The 14,438-nt window shown below is 51.7% G+C and overlaps 2 protein-coding genes across 2 annotated transcripts in view; both read right to left on the bottom strand.

Moving 5' to 3' along the window:
• Positions 1-2,825: 2,825 nt before the first annotated feature.
• Ocstamp (osteoclast stimulatory transmembrane protein) lies at positions 2,826-7,500 on the bottom strand. Its single transcript, XM_026787273.1, has 3 exons — positions 7,457-7,500; positions 4,088-5,087; positions 2,826-3,269 (listed from the first exon to the last, which is right to left on the bottom strand). The coding sequence occupies exons 1-3, from the start codon at positions 7,498-7,500 to the stop codon at positions 2,826-2,828; spliced, it is 1,488 nt and encodes a 495-aa protein (XP_026643074.1).
• A 5,206-nt stretch (positions 7,501-12,706) lies between these two features.
• Slc13a3 (solute carrier family 13 member 3) overlaps positions 12,707-14,438 on the bottom strand; it is a 62,322-nt gene continuing 60,590 nt past the window's right edge. The window contains exon 13 of the mRNA XM_005362881.3: positions 12,707-14,218. Coding sequence (XP_005362938.1) covers positions 14,042-14,218 — 177 coding nt within the window. The 3' untranslated portion in view covers positions 12,707-14,041. The remainder of the gene's footprint in view (positions 14,219-14,438) is intronic.

The raw sequence follows: 14,438 nt of genomic DNA, 5'->3' as shown, positions 1-14,438 counted from the left end.
TGCCATGAGTCTGAACTTGAACCCTGAGCAGAACGAGAGACTGATTTGTTCTGGCATGGATGCTATAAAGAGTGCCCATGATGCTTGCTACTGGGTCTCCAGGGCTCTGCTGGTCCTGGACCTTCCCAACACCTACAGCCTGCTTTTGGAGTCACTCAGGAATGTGTTCTGTTACTGACAAACAAGGAGCCCCAGTGGGTCAGTCCACACTTCAGACTAAGATGGAAGCTAGATCCAGAGAGAGTCCATGTTAGGATGGAGTCAAGTCTCCATCCATTATAGGCTTTCTCAATCACCCCAGCAACATTCGGGAGACCTGCTCTGTGCCCAGAGCTGCTCTGTCACAGCGATTTATTTATTATTTTATATTTTAATTTACTCTTTGGGAATTTCATGAATATATAGTGGTGTGGGAGGTCCTTCTGTCTATGTGTTGTTTTTATTGGTTAATGAATAAAGAACTGCTTTGAGCCTATGGCAGGGAAGAACAGAGCTAGGCAGGGAAATCTAAGCTGAATGCTGGGAGGAAGAATATATTACAAATCCAATTAGTGCTGCCAGTAAGTGCATGGTGTGGGGGTCATCCACTGAAGTATGGGCAACCCCCCAGGAGTCACACCCCTCAATATAAAGGAGTCCCCACCCCAGTAGCCATTGGCTGCTAATAGCTCCTCATGTGGCCCTCCCCAGTCCATTCCAGAATATTGATAGGCTTATCTAGTATAAGCAACCACAGCGGTTGTGAGTTCATAAGTGCAATGATGTATTTATCATGTGTGTACGTGTATGTGCATGTGTGCACACACACGTGCATATGTGTGCATGTCACGGTAAACATGTGGAGGTCAGAGGACAATCACAGGGAAGTTGATTTCATTCTTTCACCATGTGGCAGTTGGGAATAAAGCTCATGCTGTCCCAAAGTGTCCCCCTGCTTCCCACAGAGCTGTCTAGACATCGTAAGGTCCCTGAGGTAACTGATCTGTGTGCCCCAAATTCAGATGCTGATATCCTAGCTTCTCAAGTAATGGTGCCAGGAGGTGGGCCTTTGGGGGTTCCTGTGGTTAGACCTCCTGGATGGGTTAGTGACCAGTGAAAGACACCCTCGATTGTTTTCTTTCCCAATTCAGTTGTCCTGCAGAACTCAGACTGGCAACCACACATCTGTTTATCTAGTCTGAACTTAATTCTCCTTTTCATTCTTAATACTCCTGAATGTACTTAATTCAGAGAATTATATTAAATGTAATAATCTGATCTTATACCTGAAAAGAAAATATCTAACCTTTTCCCCTTTCTTCCTTGCCTCCTTCCTTTCTTCTCCCTGTGTGTGCACAGTTGTGTGTGTGCACATGCATAATCCTATGTCCACCTCTGGGGACATGCAGGGCACAGCACAGCCTTTGGCACTGGTCTTCCCTTTCCTCGTGACTGAGGCTGGCTCTCCCCTTTTTCTGCTGCCTTGGACTAGCTATAATTCTCATGCTTGGTGGGTGGAAGCAGGAGGATCAAGAAGTTCAAGGTTATCCTTGCCTACATAGTGAGTTTGAGGGCAGCCTGGACTACATGAAACTCTATCCCAAAACAAAATAAACGATGAAAAAGGAAAGAAATGATGCCATCTTAGTTGCTTTTCTATTGCTGTGATAAAACGCCTTGGCCAAGGCAATTTACAGAAGAAAAAGTTCATCTGGGACTTAAAGTTCCAGAGGGTAAGGGTCCATGACCATCATGATGGTGACCATGGCAGCAGGCAGGCAGACATGGTGCTGAAGCAGTAGCTGAGAGCTCACCTCTTGACTTGCAAGCATGAAGTAGAGAGAGCTAACTGGGAACTGTGTCTTTCGATACCTCAGAGCCAACTCCCAGCAACACACCTCCTTCAGCAAGGCCACACCTCCCAATCCTTCACAAACAGTTCCACCAAGTGGGGACCAAGCATTCAAATATATGAGCCTATGGGGGCCGTTCTCACTCAGACCACGGCAGAGATGATCTGTTGTAGCCATAGTTACAGTGATGTGGTTCATCCCCGTGTGTTTGTGATACAGATGCTGTGAAAACAAATGTGAACCTCGTGTTTCACAACAATTATACAGGCTTTGGGGCTAGTACCCCTTACACCCCATTCTGCTTTTCTCCCACGCTCCCTCTCCACGGAGCAAACGTCTTTGTTCAGTCTTCAGAACACTTGATTCTCTTTTACTGAGTGGGGTGCTGCCTGACTCCCCGATTCCAAAAGTCAATCAAGAACTTGAAATTTGTCATTTTAATCTTGTGGTTATTATTTTACTGTGGGGAACTCCAGGTCACTCATGGCTAATCAGAGACCAGGTTCATAGCCAAGGGCCACTGGATACTAAACAAATGTGCCCCTTCTCTGACATTCAAAACCCAGTAGAGCATCCTGTATTTTCATTTACTAAACTTGACAAGTCTAGATGGAACAGCCCTGGAGGAGCAGAAAACAGCAAAACTGTTTTTTTCTTGTATTTAATAAATATACTCATTTACAAACTCAAACTTTCCGATAACTGTAATTTCTGAGGTTTTAGAGGCTTCTAAGTTGGAGGAGTGTTGAGGTGAGTCCACAAGCAGAATCTTCAAGTGGATGTTATCAGGGCAATCTCCCTGGAGCTGAAGGAACTGGACTATCCTGATCCGCCCAAACTTTCAAGACCTAGGCTGTAACCGCACCTTGCCGGCTCCTCCAGGCCTTCCACTCGCCACGATTTCGCGCACATGTCACGTGAAAAAGCAGATTGCACCATCATTATGTAGATAAGAAAACGGAGGATCTGAGGTGGGCAACGTTCTACCCAAGGTCAAATGGAGACCAAAGAGGAGTCAAGCAACTTAAGCCCCTGTGACTCTGGAGCTCTCCTCCCCTGCTTGGGCTCCCTGGGTCCCGGGGCACCCGTGGCGCAGGCCTGTTTGTCTAAGTGGTCACTCCGATCTTGTCTCCTCTGGAGCCGGCCCTGCAAGTGGCTAACTCTTTTGGCTTCCTGGACAGGAAAGAAGGAGGCAGCGATGGCATGCCGCAAGCGCCAAGCATAGGCCTGCAGCACTAAGGTGGCACCTGCTAGCAGCTGCAGGGCGCCCGCAGTCAGTGCCGCCCTGACTTGGGGTGGTTGAGCCTGAGGTAGGTGGCAGTCGTGGGGTATGGAGTATAGCTCCCACTGGAAGGAGCGCTGTGCTGAGGCAAACTTGCTCTCCACGGGAGGCTGGTTGAGGATGAAGAGGATGAAGCCTAGGAGTTTATATGAGGCCTTCAAAACAGAGAAAAGGATTGAGTCTGAGGCGCCATCGGGCCAGTCCCTATCTCTGCCATCTATCTACAGAATGGGTCAAGGGCGCGACAACTGTAAGTCAGTAGCCAGCAAAGGGGCACCTCACAAATGTTACCCAAAGTATTTTGGAGAAAACTTTTAAAGCTGGGGATGTATCAATGACTCAGACGCTAGAGTGACTGCCTAGCATGCAGGACGCCCTGGGTTCCACCCACTTACTGGGTACACCAAGGTGGTAGCCCACTCCTTTGATCTCAGCACTGAGGAGGCAGAGGTGGGTGGAGCTCTGTGATTTTGAGGCCAGCCTGGTCTGCTTTATCAAGTTTTAGGTCACTCAAGACTACATAGTGAAGACCTATCTTTAGAGAAAAAAAAAAGTCCCACCAATCAATGCTTTGGTGTTATGACGGTCTCATCACCTTGATAGAATGGTTAGCAATGTACACTCTGGGTGTATCTGTGAGGGTCACAGATCTTGGGGGGGGGGGATCAGATCATGGAGCCTCTGTACTAACCAATGATTTGATTGGTTGAAGGGTCTACAGCACAAAGGCCTTGTGGGAAGGAGGTGAAAAAGTAGGAGGTGGGGCCACGCTGGAGAAAGCAGTCCCTGGGGGGGGGGCTGGGGGCCGCACCTTGCCCTGGCCCCTTCCTGTGTTCCATTTCTGTTTTCTTGTTCTCGTGCCTCCACACCATCTGCCTATGACTCCCAGGCATGTCCCAAGACGATGACTCAAGCCAGCAAACATAGACCAAAGCCCAGGACTGAACAGACTCCGCCCCCTCCGCGTACTTACGTCATACTTGACGGAGAGAGTGACCGGGACGGTGGGCAACTTCTGAGCCCAGGTCACAGCTGCGTGCGCCAAGAGGAAGGCCCCATAGTCTGTGGCCGCTGTCACAGCTGTAGCGACTAGGAGCAGTGTCAGTAGCCCCAGCCTGAGAAGACAGCTCAGCAATTCCTCATGCGACAGCTTTGGCTGGGCTGCGTGGAGCAGCCAGGGAGGTGGAGAGGCCAGCAGATGTGTGGCATCAGCCTGGGCCAGCTGCTGAACCAGCTGCCGGGTGGCATAGATATTATCGAAGCGCAGGTCAGTGAGGTAGCGGTGAAGGTACCAGGCGGACTCGCCTAGGAGGCCCAGCATAAACAGCCCGGTGACCACCCGCTGAGTCCCCAGTGCTGCCTGGGTCAGGAACTCCAGGCCGGAGAAGTCCTCCAGGATCTGCTGAGCGGCCATATGCGTGTGAAGGCGGAAGGCTGAGCTGTTGCCCTGTGCCTCAAACGCCAGGCTCCGACTGCCTGCTTGGCTCGCTGGGCCCAGCGCCTGGGATGCCAGGCCCAGCTGGTAAGTGGTATTAAGCAGACTCTCCAACGAGCCCTCAGTAACACAGCTCAGCACTTGTCCGGCTGCACCCAGGTTAGCTAAGACATTGGGCACCACGGCAACAGCCAGGTTGGCTACACTGTAGGACAGGAGTAACCGGCGGCCCTGCTCGGAGCCCAGGGTAGGCACACTGAGTGCAAACAGGCAGCGGATGGGGGGCACCAGACCCAGGCTCAGGAAGACCAGGAGCCCACAGACAGTGGTCACCAGGGCAGGGGGTCCCTGAGGATAAAGCTGTGAAGAGACCAGCCAGTGATGAAGCAGGCCTGCAATGACGCTGGCCAGGGAAGCACACAGGAGCAGCTGTGTCAGAAGTTCGCTGCAGCTGGTTGGGAGGGGCCGCGAGAAGGCTTTCCAGGCAGTCTGCAGCGGGACAAGCGCCTTGTAGATCCCCAAACGCCAGAATTTCCATCTGTACACAAGGAAATAAGGAAACTCTGTGTCAGGAGGGGGTGGGTGTCCTCTGTTCCACCAGCCAGGTTGCTGGCAGAACCTACTCTCATAGTCACAGGGACAGGCACACCTTCAGATAGACCAATGAGAGGTATTCCACCTATGGGGGCGGGGTTAACAAGCTGAACCAATCAGAGCTTTGCCCAGGAAGTCTTTACAGGGCTGTCAGTCAACAGCCTAACGTCTCCAATACTTGAGGATGTGGGGCTGGGTGTCTAGACTGGGGCCGTGGTTGCAGGCTCTGAGAGCAGCAGGTAAGTTGTGGAGGGGGAGTAAACATGGCTGAAAGACAGAACGTAGCAAGAAGAGAGAATGATTCCCTTCCCCCACAGTCCGTGTGACTCACTGTTGGCCCCATTCATGTTCTTTACAGATCTCAGTGTCACCTCCATCATTTACAGGCAAGGAAAGGTACCAGTTGGTCTCTTGGGGACCTTTTCTCTTCAGTCAGCCCTATATTAATCACATTTATTTATTTTTTATTTATTGTGTATTACACATGTGTGTCTGCATGTCAACATCGTTCATTATTTCTTCCACCTCGATTTCTTCATTACATTTTAATTTTTTGTGCACATGCTTACATGCCTCTGTGCATGTGTGTGCATGTGTGTGCATGTGTGTGCATGTGTGTGTATGTGTGTACATGTGTGTGTATGCATGGGGTTGTGCACATGTGGGTATGTGGGGGTTTGTGGGTGCTTGCATGCCTCTGTGTGTGTATGTCTTTGCTTATGTGTGCACATGTGTGTGCATGTGTATAGACGTCAGAGGACAACTTGTAAGAGTCACAGGACGACTTACTTCCAGTATCTGTTTCTTGCCTTCTATCATGTGGGTTTTAAGGACTGAACTTGGCTCTCTGGCTTGGTGTCGGCACTTTACTGGCTGAGATGTCTCACGGGCCCACCATCACGTTTTTCTGAGGTGAGTCCCTCACTGGCCCGGTGCTCACCAATTTACCTAAATGGCTGACCAGTAAGCCTTAGGGAGCTGTCTCCACCTCCCCAGAGCTGGGCTCGCAGCCAGAGCTGGGTTCGCGGGTGCATTCTCTCACGCCTTGCTTTTTCGCATGCATTCTGGCATGGACATCAGGTCCTCATACTTGTGCAGCAGGCACTTTACTGAGTGAGTTGTCTCTCCAGCCCTCAGCGAATATCTATCTGTTCAGCGATTACTGTGAGCTTAGCTTTGGAGACGCGGCAGTAAGGGAAGCAGACTGACTCTGACCTCCTAGGCGCTCACACTAGTGACAGCAGAAAGGAAGTTACAACACAGCTGGATTTAGGGGTCAGTGTGGCAACATTTTGTTTGTATTTTAACAAGTAAAGCTTGCCTGAAGATCAGAGTACAGAGCTAAGCCACTAGAGGCCAGGCAGTGGTGGCACACACTTTTAATCTCAGGAGTCAGGGGACAGATGAATCTCTGTTAGTTCAAGGCCACCCTGAGCTACACGAAATTGATCCAGTCTATAAGAGAAACAGCGTTCATACAAAGGTGATCCCAGCACTTGGGATCACACACCTTTAATCTCAGCACTAGGGAGGTGGAGGCAGGAGAGATATGAACAGGTGGAGGGAGGAATACAAGCTGGGAGGAGACAGGAGCTCAAGGCAGTCTGAGGAAAGGGCACTCTGAGCATTGGTAGAGATGAAGAACTCTCTAGAGGCTGGCCGCTCTGCTTCTCTAACCTTCAGCATTAACCCCTATATCTGACTCTGGGTTTTTCTTATTGAGACCAGTTAGAATTCCTGTTACAGGTCAGATATGAAACACGGACATCTGGTTTATCACTGCTGTCTTTGCTGCAGGTGGCTGGGTGGAACTGGACACCCATCCACTGCCTCCAGGGCTTTATGTAGGAGTGCGCCCCCTATAGGCGCTTGTCACTGCTGCACACCCGGGAGTCTTCAACCCCTGTACCCCCTTCCTGGCACCCAAAGACATACATACTACACACTACACACAGCTCGATTCGTTTGGGAATGGGGAACTGAAATAATGTCAAGGGGCATAAATGCTTTTAAGAACCGGAAGCTATGTCAGGTGCTCAGTCAGCCGGGTATTATCAGTGACAGGGAGTGTCATAGCTTTCTCTCTGAACAGCATCCTCTGCACACCCCTCTGGTTCTGTTCCCGCACAGCCTTACAGCCATGGCTGTTGTTTCCATCTGACCGGGAGGAAACCGAGGCCAGAAAGGGGGGGGGAGGTTCATTGGTGGTCTCAGCCAGTGAGGCGGAAGACTTGAGACCGGAGTTCATGCCCGTTTCAAGGGGCTGCTGACTTTTCTTGCCCGTGCCCCTGGTGTCCCAATCCCTGAACCTACCCCAACCTGATGAGGTGTTCCGCGGCTCCTCTGTTGTCCCCCATGGTCTTTGAGAGCTGAGTTCAGGCAGCTGCCGCGACAGCCATGGCAGGTGGAGAGGAAGTGTTGGGATCGTCCGGTCGCTTCTGCTTTCGTCCCTTTAATCAGACCCTCCTTGCTGCCTCATCCTACCCAGCCAGGGGCCCAACTCTTGGGGGCTGGGCCCGCTGTCTCATCCTCCCTTGAATGGCAGTCAGGAGCCGCCAGGGGTGGGAGGAGGAGGAGGGTGAGAGGAGACATATTTTCCGAGCATTGCCTGTGATCCTGAGGGAAGGAAGGTAGAATTAGCCCATTTCTCGGAGGAAGAAACTGAGGTTCAGGGAAACCATGCAGCTCATTTACAGTAACACCAGACTAAGAGCTCCACTCTGCTTTCCTGTCCCTCCTCCCATAGTTAAGCCTCCCAGGAAAACCCAATCCTTGATCCTGGGGATGAAAACCCGCAGGAGACCCACAGGGACCCGCTAAGGCCACACTGTGCTGTTCTTAGCCACCACGTACAGACACGGAAAGAGAATAATAAATGCAGCCTGTACTGAAAACTGTAGGTGCTCAAGAGTTGGGCGAGTCCCTGTGGTGATTGGGGGGTAACTCCAGTCCATCCCCACCTGGCATGCAGAGACTTCTCCCTAGCACCAGTCCCCCATCACTGTCATTCCAGGACTGCACCCAAGAAGCCTCCTCTGTCATGGGAATCCCCCACCACCACCATACATACACAAAGAACAGAGCTGCCAGCCATCATCCCTTATAAGGATATCCTGCTGAGTCATGAGCTCAGGCCTGATAGGGAAAGGGACTTCCCTAGTACATAGTTGAGGGAGACACCTGCAACCAAAGCTTCAGAAAGCAGTGAACCCCTCCAGGAAGCCAGGAGCCTTCACTCATCCACTCCCACCCATGCCTAAGAAAAGTTTTGGCACACAGTAGAGCCCAGAAGCTGTCAATCCTCAGGTCTTATGGGGCTGCTACTCTCCTAGAGTTCACATCAGGTTGCCTGGGTACCAGCTATCTCCATGGGACACTCACAGTTCGGTGCCAAAATGACCAAGGTTGTAAAGCCAGGAAAGAAGGAAATAGTAAACAGGGAAGGGAAGAGAGGGAGCAGACAGACAGACAGACACACACACACACACACGGAGCGGGGGCAGAGAGACATTAACACTTTTATATTGCTGGCCAGTCTTATAGGAGGCTTGGGTCCTCTGCTGTTTAGTGGGCTTCAAGGAGCTACTCAGCTGGCCTCTTTGTAGAGACAACAGATCTACCTGCAAATGCAGGCTTCCACACGTTGTGCTATGTGACCTTGAGCTAGGGCTGTTCCTCTCTGAAGTCTCGGCAGCATCTGCTACTTGAGAACAAAGCACCTATTCCATGGGTTTGGAAATACAAAGTATTCAGCAGGCAGTACATAAATGTTCACACCATAAACCCTTCCCTCTGGGTTTCAGCCTTGCCTGGGTGAAATCCAGGCTGCTCAGACTTGACTGCTCAGGCCAGATGTTCTCCATATCCCCCAACCCCATCTCCACATCCCAGCTTGGGTCTCATCAGGGTTTGGGACTGCATCCCATATCATGGTCAGCCTCTGCCCAGCTCCGTAGCTGGTTGGTTAGGAAATAGAGACCATTTGGGGAAGCCCCAGGTGACTGAAGGGGAGCTGGAGCACAGAGCCTGGGGCGCAAAAGGCAGGAGATATTTGGGGGTTCTTTTGGAAAATGTGCATCGTCACCTCTACTCAGGCAGAGCTGGCCTGGCCTCAAGGCCCACAGCATCCGGAGGGGCTTGAGTCACCAGAAGTCAATAGGGCTGAGCTGGGTGTGGGAGTTTAATCTTAAAGAAATCAGAGGCATGAGATGAAGAGGAAGTAGAGAGTCTTCGGCTATTCCCAGGGCCATTCAACTCACAGCCCGTGTTGTGTCCTGGTTCCTGGGGCCACTCAACTCACAGACCCACAGTGCTTTGTGTCCTGGTGCTTTTTAGCACAGGGGAGAGAAGGTGGCCGCAGCACACATGGCTGAGAACGCCCGGGTGGCTGTAACCTTCCCAGCAGGCTGTGGAGATGGCTCAAACTCTAACGTCTTTACTGTGTAAGCACGGGAACCTGAGTACCAGCCCCAGAATCCATGGAGAAAAGGCAGCCAGCAATGGTGACATACACTCATAGTCCAACCTGGGCAGGTGGAAACAGTGGAGTGCCTGGAGCTTGCTGGCTGGCTAGCCCGACTGAACTGTGTCTTGAAGTTTAGTGTGGTCAGGGAACAGCTGCTGAGGGTTGTCTCTGGCCTACAGGCACTCACATTAGTGCACCCATATGCACACGGACATGGACACACACACACACACACACACACACACACACACACACACACATATCTTACCAGAGACAACCTAACAGAATCAGAATGGGAGCCACCAGCAAGAGCCATAGAAGTTTCTGGTAACAAAATAAAAACTGAAAACCAGCAGGGTAGTGGTGGCACACACCTTTAATCCCAGCACTCGTGAGGCAGAGGCAGGCCTGGTCTACAAGAGCTAGTTCCAGGACAGGCTCCAAAGCTACAGAGAAACTCTGTCTCAAAGTAAAAAAATAAAAAACAAAAAAACAGAAACCATTTATTAATGCATGTGTGTGTCCAAGAACAATCTGAAGAGTTAGTTTTATCTTTCCACTGTATGGGTCCTAGGGATTGAACTCAGGTCAGAAAGTTTTGCAGCAAGCACCTTTACCTGCTAGACCATCTTGCCCGCCCTGAAATCCCTTATAATAAAGTATTTGTCCCACTGAATGTATCCCAGATATGACCTGCTTAGCATGTAAGAAATACACAAGAGCATGACAGGATAGTTTATATTTATTTTTGTATCACTGCAAGTACCCGAGGGGAGTCCCTCAAGCTGTGACCTAAATGTCAGGTGGGCAAATGGCAGCTTCAGTCTCCCAAGCCCTAGGAAGACAGGTGTGCACCACCACACCCAGCTTGGCATTTTGTTTCCCAAGAAAGATAGAAACCCACATTCAGAGGTGTTATTCCTGACACTGAAGTTTGGTGACAAGTGTCTAACTGGAGGCAAAGGAGAGAGAAGAAAGCCTTAGCAGGCACTGATATGGGACTGGGGAGCAGTCTGATGGGGTGAGCCATGTGCCGTGGGGCTGGGGAGCACTCTGATAGGGTAATAGGCCATGTGCCATGGGACTGGGGAGCACTCTGACAGGGTGAACCATGTTCTGTGTGGCGGGGGAAGCACTCTGATAGGATGAGTCATGTGCCATGGGATTGGGGAGCACTCTGACAGGGTGAGCTATGCACCATGACTGTAGAGTCTGTTCCTTCCACCCCACTCCTCCTCCCTTCCCTGTGCCCAGGAGTGACCTGGAAAGGCCACAGGAAGGCTCTGTGTGTTCTGGTGGATCATGTGGCATTGTGCGTGCATACTTGGCCAAGTCTTAGTACCAATGGTGGTTCAACATTATTCTGGCTGTTAATGTGAGGGTGTTTTTGATTAGATTAACACTGAGGTCAATGGCTTGGGGTAAAGAAGATGGCCCTCAGGATAGGGATGGGCCTGGTCCAATCAGTGAGGGGAGGGCCTGAGAAGAAGGGATGGGGTAGGGATGGGGTCGTCAGCAGATGCTGGTCTTCTAATACCAACTGCCATTCTTTCTCCACTCTCTGCCTGCTAGTCCCTGTGTGCTTCATCCCGCCAGGTGGGGGCTTCACCAAGTCTCCACAGCTGTGAGCCCCCTAAGACACATCTCTTTTCCCTTCAGTGAGATGCAGCGGCCGCCACCAGCTGAGATTTCAGTCTCTACAATTCCTGTCAGCCACAAACCATAGGCCAAAAACATTAAATAAGTTACAACTAAGATCTTCAATTCCTGTTCTGAATGCAGTTGCTTACCAGGTCCAGGCTGGGACGTGGGCAGTCACCTGAAGAGGGACCCCAGAGGGTTAGTAACTACTGGGGTCATTCCTGTCCTAGCCAAGTTCTGTCATGTTTAGGCAGCCACCAGCAATGCCACAGGGCCTTTGCTCATGTTCTGGGAGGTGCCAAGGTGCTGGGGCCTCCACGGAGCTCTGCCCAAAGGTCGAGGTGTAAATCAGCCAGTCAGTCCCAAGGCTGCCATGCTGGGTGGGTCACCGGGCACTGTAGATGACAAACCAGGCTGGCATTGACTTGTTGGCCCTTCCTGACGTCTGGCACTCCTGGCAGGCCACAGATGGAGCCTGGTGCATTTCGTGGGACTCAGTCTTCCCTGTTCCCACACCATTGCGGTGAGTGCCTCTGTCAGGGCCCTGTGCACAGCCAGTCAGTATAGGGGGTCAGTGACGCCCTGGAGACTAGTCAACGGGAGAGGTAAGGACAGCTGCCGCTGGGAGGGACAAAAGTTGGACATTCAAGGCCCAGTTGATAGTCCAGAACCTGAGGTCATTGTTCCATCCTCCTCCAGACTCCCCACCACCCCCATATTCTCCTTTCCGCAGACCTACGAGTGTCCAGTCATTGTGTCCGGCTTCAACCCATTGCCACCTCCTCAGAGAAATTCGCCTGAAACCCACGGCCTGAGTCAGCCCATCATGTGGCCACTTCAATGATGACTGTCACTCATTGGATCTATGTCTATGGCCCCACCGCTTGCTCTTTCTTCTACATTTGAGTCAGCACATCACGGGTTAAGTGCCTGCTGAGTGGACCAAGCCGAGGAGTAAAGAAAGGATGGAGGGCATGTTCAAATCTTTGGTCAGTTCATGGGTCAAGGACTTACTGAGCGCTGGCTGTGTGCCAGCCAGCACCTGGCTCAGACATCTGCGTCCCATCAGGGAGCCAGAGAGTGGCTTTTGTTTATACTGTACAAGGTGAGGAGTGGACCGAACAACAACAAAATAAATGTCCTGGGGAGTAGTGGCGCACGCCTTTAGTTCCAGAACTCTGGGAGGCAGAGGCAGGTGGATCTCTGTGAGTTAGAGGACAGCTGGTCCACAGAGTGAGTTCCAGGACAGTCAGGGCTATTACACTGAGAAATCCTGTCTTGAAAAACCAAAACAAAAGAGTAAAACATAAAAAATAAACACCACAGCAGCCTGACGGCTGCGGAAGTGTGAGTGTGCATAGGGGAGACCGTGCAGAAAGGCAAGCCGGAAGTCAGTTTTGCAGAAGTTCTAGGCCAGGAATCGGGGGTTTCGTTTTGAGAGACCAAGAATCATCAAATCCGGTATTGACCAACATTCTTTATTTGAGCGCATTTTTGATCAGCAGTATCAGAAATCGTGAGTCTTGTAGTCACAAGGCTGTGGGCTTCTTGGTGTGTGGTCTGTCCCTATCCCCCGAGGGACACCATCATCCATCCCTGGAGATCTGGAGCTGATTCAGTCTGGTAGTATCACCTCCAGCTCAGGGGCCCATCAGCTCTGGGAAAGAACTCTGACTCATTTGTGCCTTATCAGAAAGCGTCCATCCCTGGGATGCCCACCCTCAGAAGACAGTGAAGGCTCTGCCCTCGGCTGTCCCCACCCTGCGCTGTTCACAGGATGCCTGAAGCTTGATCTGGGAGTAAGAACAGCAACTGCCTGCTTCCTGGCTCCAGCCTCTGCTGGCAGGCTATCTTGGGGTCTCCATCTACAGACATGCCATAGTTTTCTTCAAGGCCTTGACTGATCTTCAGATTTTTCTCTCACCCCCTAAAGACTGTGACCTTTGCAATTTAGACATATTGACCATTGTGGGGTGGGAGTTGAGAGGCCAAACCCAGCTGTGAGGGTAAGAAACAGCTGGCGGCCTGCAGCCACAGAGCCCAAGGACCACAGATGGGAGGGTCCTAGATTGATAATGAGGGCCTAGCAGGGCTTGACCTAGAGCTTTGGCCTAAGGGAATCAGATGAGAAAAGAGAACCCTAAGCATCTTGGGTAGACACTTGAGCTAGGGTTTCTCAAACCTCCTGTGATGTTGCTTGGGGGACTGGAGAGGCAGCGAAGAGACTCCCAGAGGCCTGTGTCCTCCCTCCGCCTCAGGGAATGAAAGACAACCTCCAACTGCTGGTTGTCTACAGGGGGAGATGGCTAAACAGAAAAGGGTAGAATCTAGTCTGCAGTAAACAGCTGTAATATCTGGCCTAGATTTGTAGCCACAATGCCTCCCCCAGCAGAGTGGTGATGTCTTCAGAGACCTAAAGCCAGTGGCAGCCATAGGCAGGGATAGCCCCAGACCCCAGGTGTGCAAGACAAAAGCCATTTCAGGTTTGTCCCTCGTGGCTGAAGTGGACGTGTCTGCACCCTGACCACAGACCAGCTTCGTGAGAAAAGCCTGTTCCTCGGGCAGCAGATCCAGGCGACAGCTGGTGTTGCGATGCATGAGGAAGAGAGAGAAAGTGCCGCAGACAGTGAGCTTGAGGCCCGAGTGGACCACCGGAGGGCATGCATCCTTGCCTGCTGCCTCCAGTCAGATTACAGAAAAGAATTGCTCGATCAGCTTGTAGGGTCCTAGCAGCAAGTGACAGCAACAGCCCTTGGGGAAGGCCCAGCACAAAGGGAAGTCCCCAGCAGAGCTCAAAGGATTTGAACTGTGCTGTTGGTCAAGGTGGGTGGCAGGGCGGTGACGTTGGCAGAGTGGGTGTTGGCCCAGTCTGGGAAGGTACCCAGCTGGAAGATGGTCTGTGCCCAGGTGTTCATGGCCAGGCTGAGCAGCAGGACGCCCATGAGGTTCATCAGGAGGCCGGTCCGCACCTGCAGTGGAAACCAAGTGAGCAGAACAACAGCACAGGCCCTCAGAAGCAGGTGGGAGACAGAGGCTCGGCCCACAGCTGGCAGTGCACAGCTGACTTGGCCCACAGCTGGCAGTGCACAGCTGACTTGGCCCACAGCTGGCAGTGCACACTTCCCTCTTGCTATAGCTGGAAGTGCACAACTGGCATTGCACAACTGGCTCAGCCTACAGCTGGCAGTG

This window comes from Microtus ochrogaster, linkage group LG8, assembly GCF_000317375.1.
Source record: "Microtus ochrogaster isolate Prairie Vole_2 linkage group LG8, MicOch1.0, whole genome shotgun sequence".
NCBI lineage: Eukaryota > Metazoa > Chordata > Mammalia > Rodentia > Cricetidae > Microtus > Microtus ochrogaster.
Note: the sequence above shows the minus strand (reverse complement) of the source record. Positions and strands in the feature narration are given on the sequence as shown.

Excerpts from the sequence above, each read along its gene's own strand:
- Ocstamp (XM_026787273.1), bottom strand. The coding sequence starts at position 7,500 with ATGGGGGACAACAGAGGAGCCGCGGAACACCTCATCAGGTTGGG. Across the intron at positions 5,088-7,456 it reads GAACACCTCATCAGGTTGGG|ATGGAAATTCTGGCGTTTGG; the intron begins GTAGGTTCAGGG and ends CCTTGTGTACAG. Across the intron at positions 3,270-4,087 it reads CTCTCTCCGTCAAGTATGAC|GCCTCATATAAACTCCTAGG; the intron begins GTAAGTACGCGG and ends TCTGTTTTGAAG.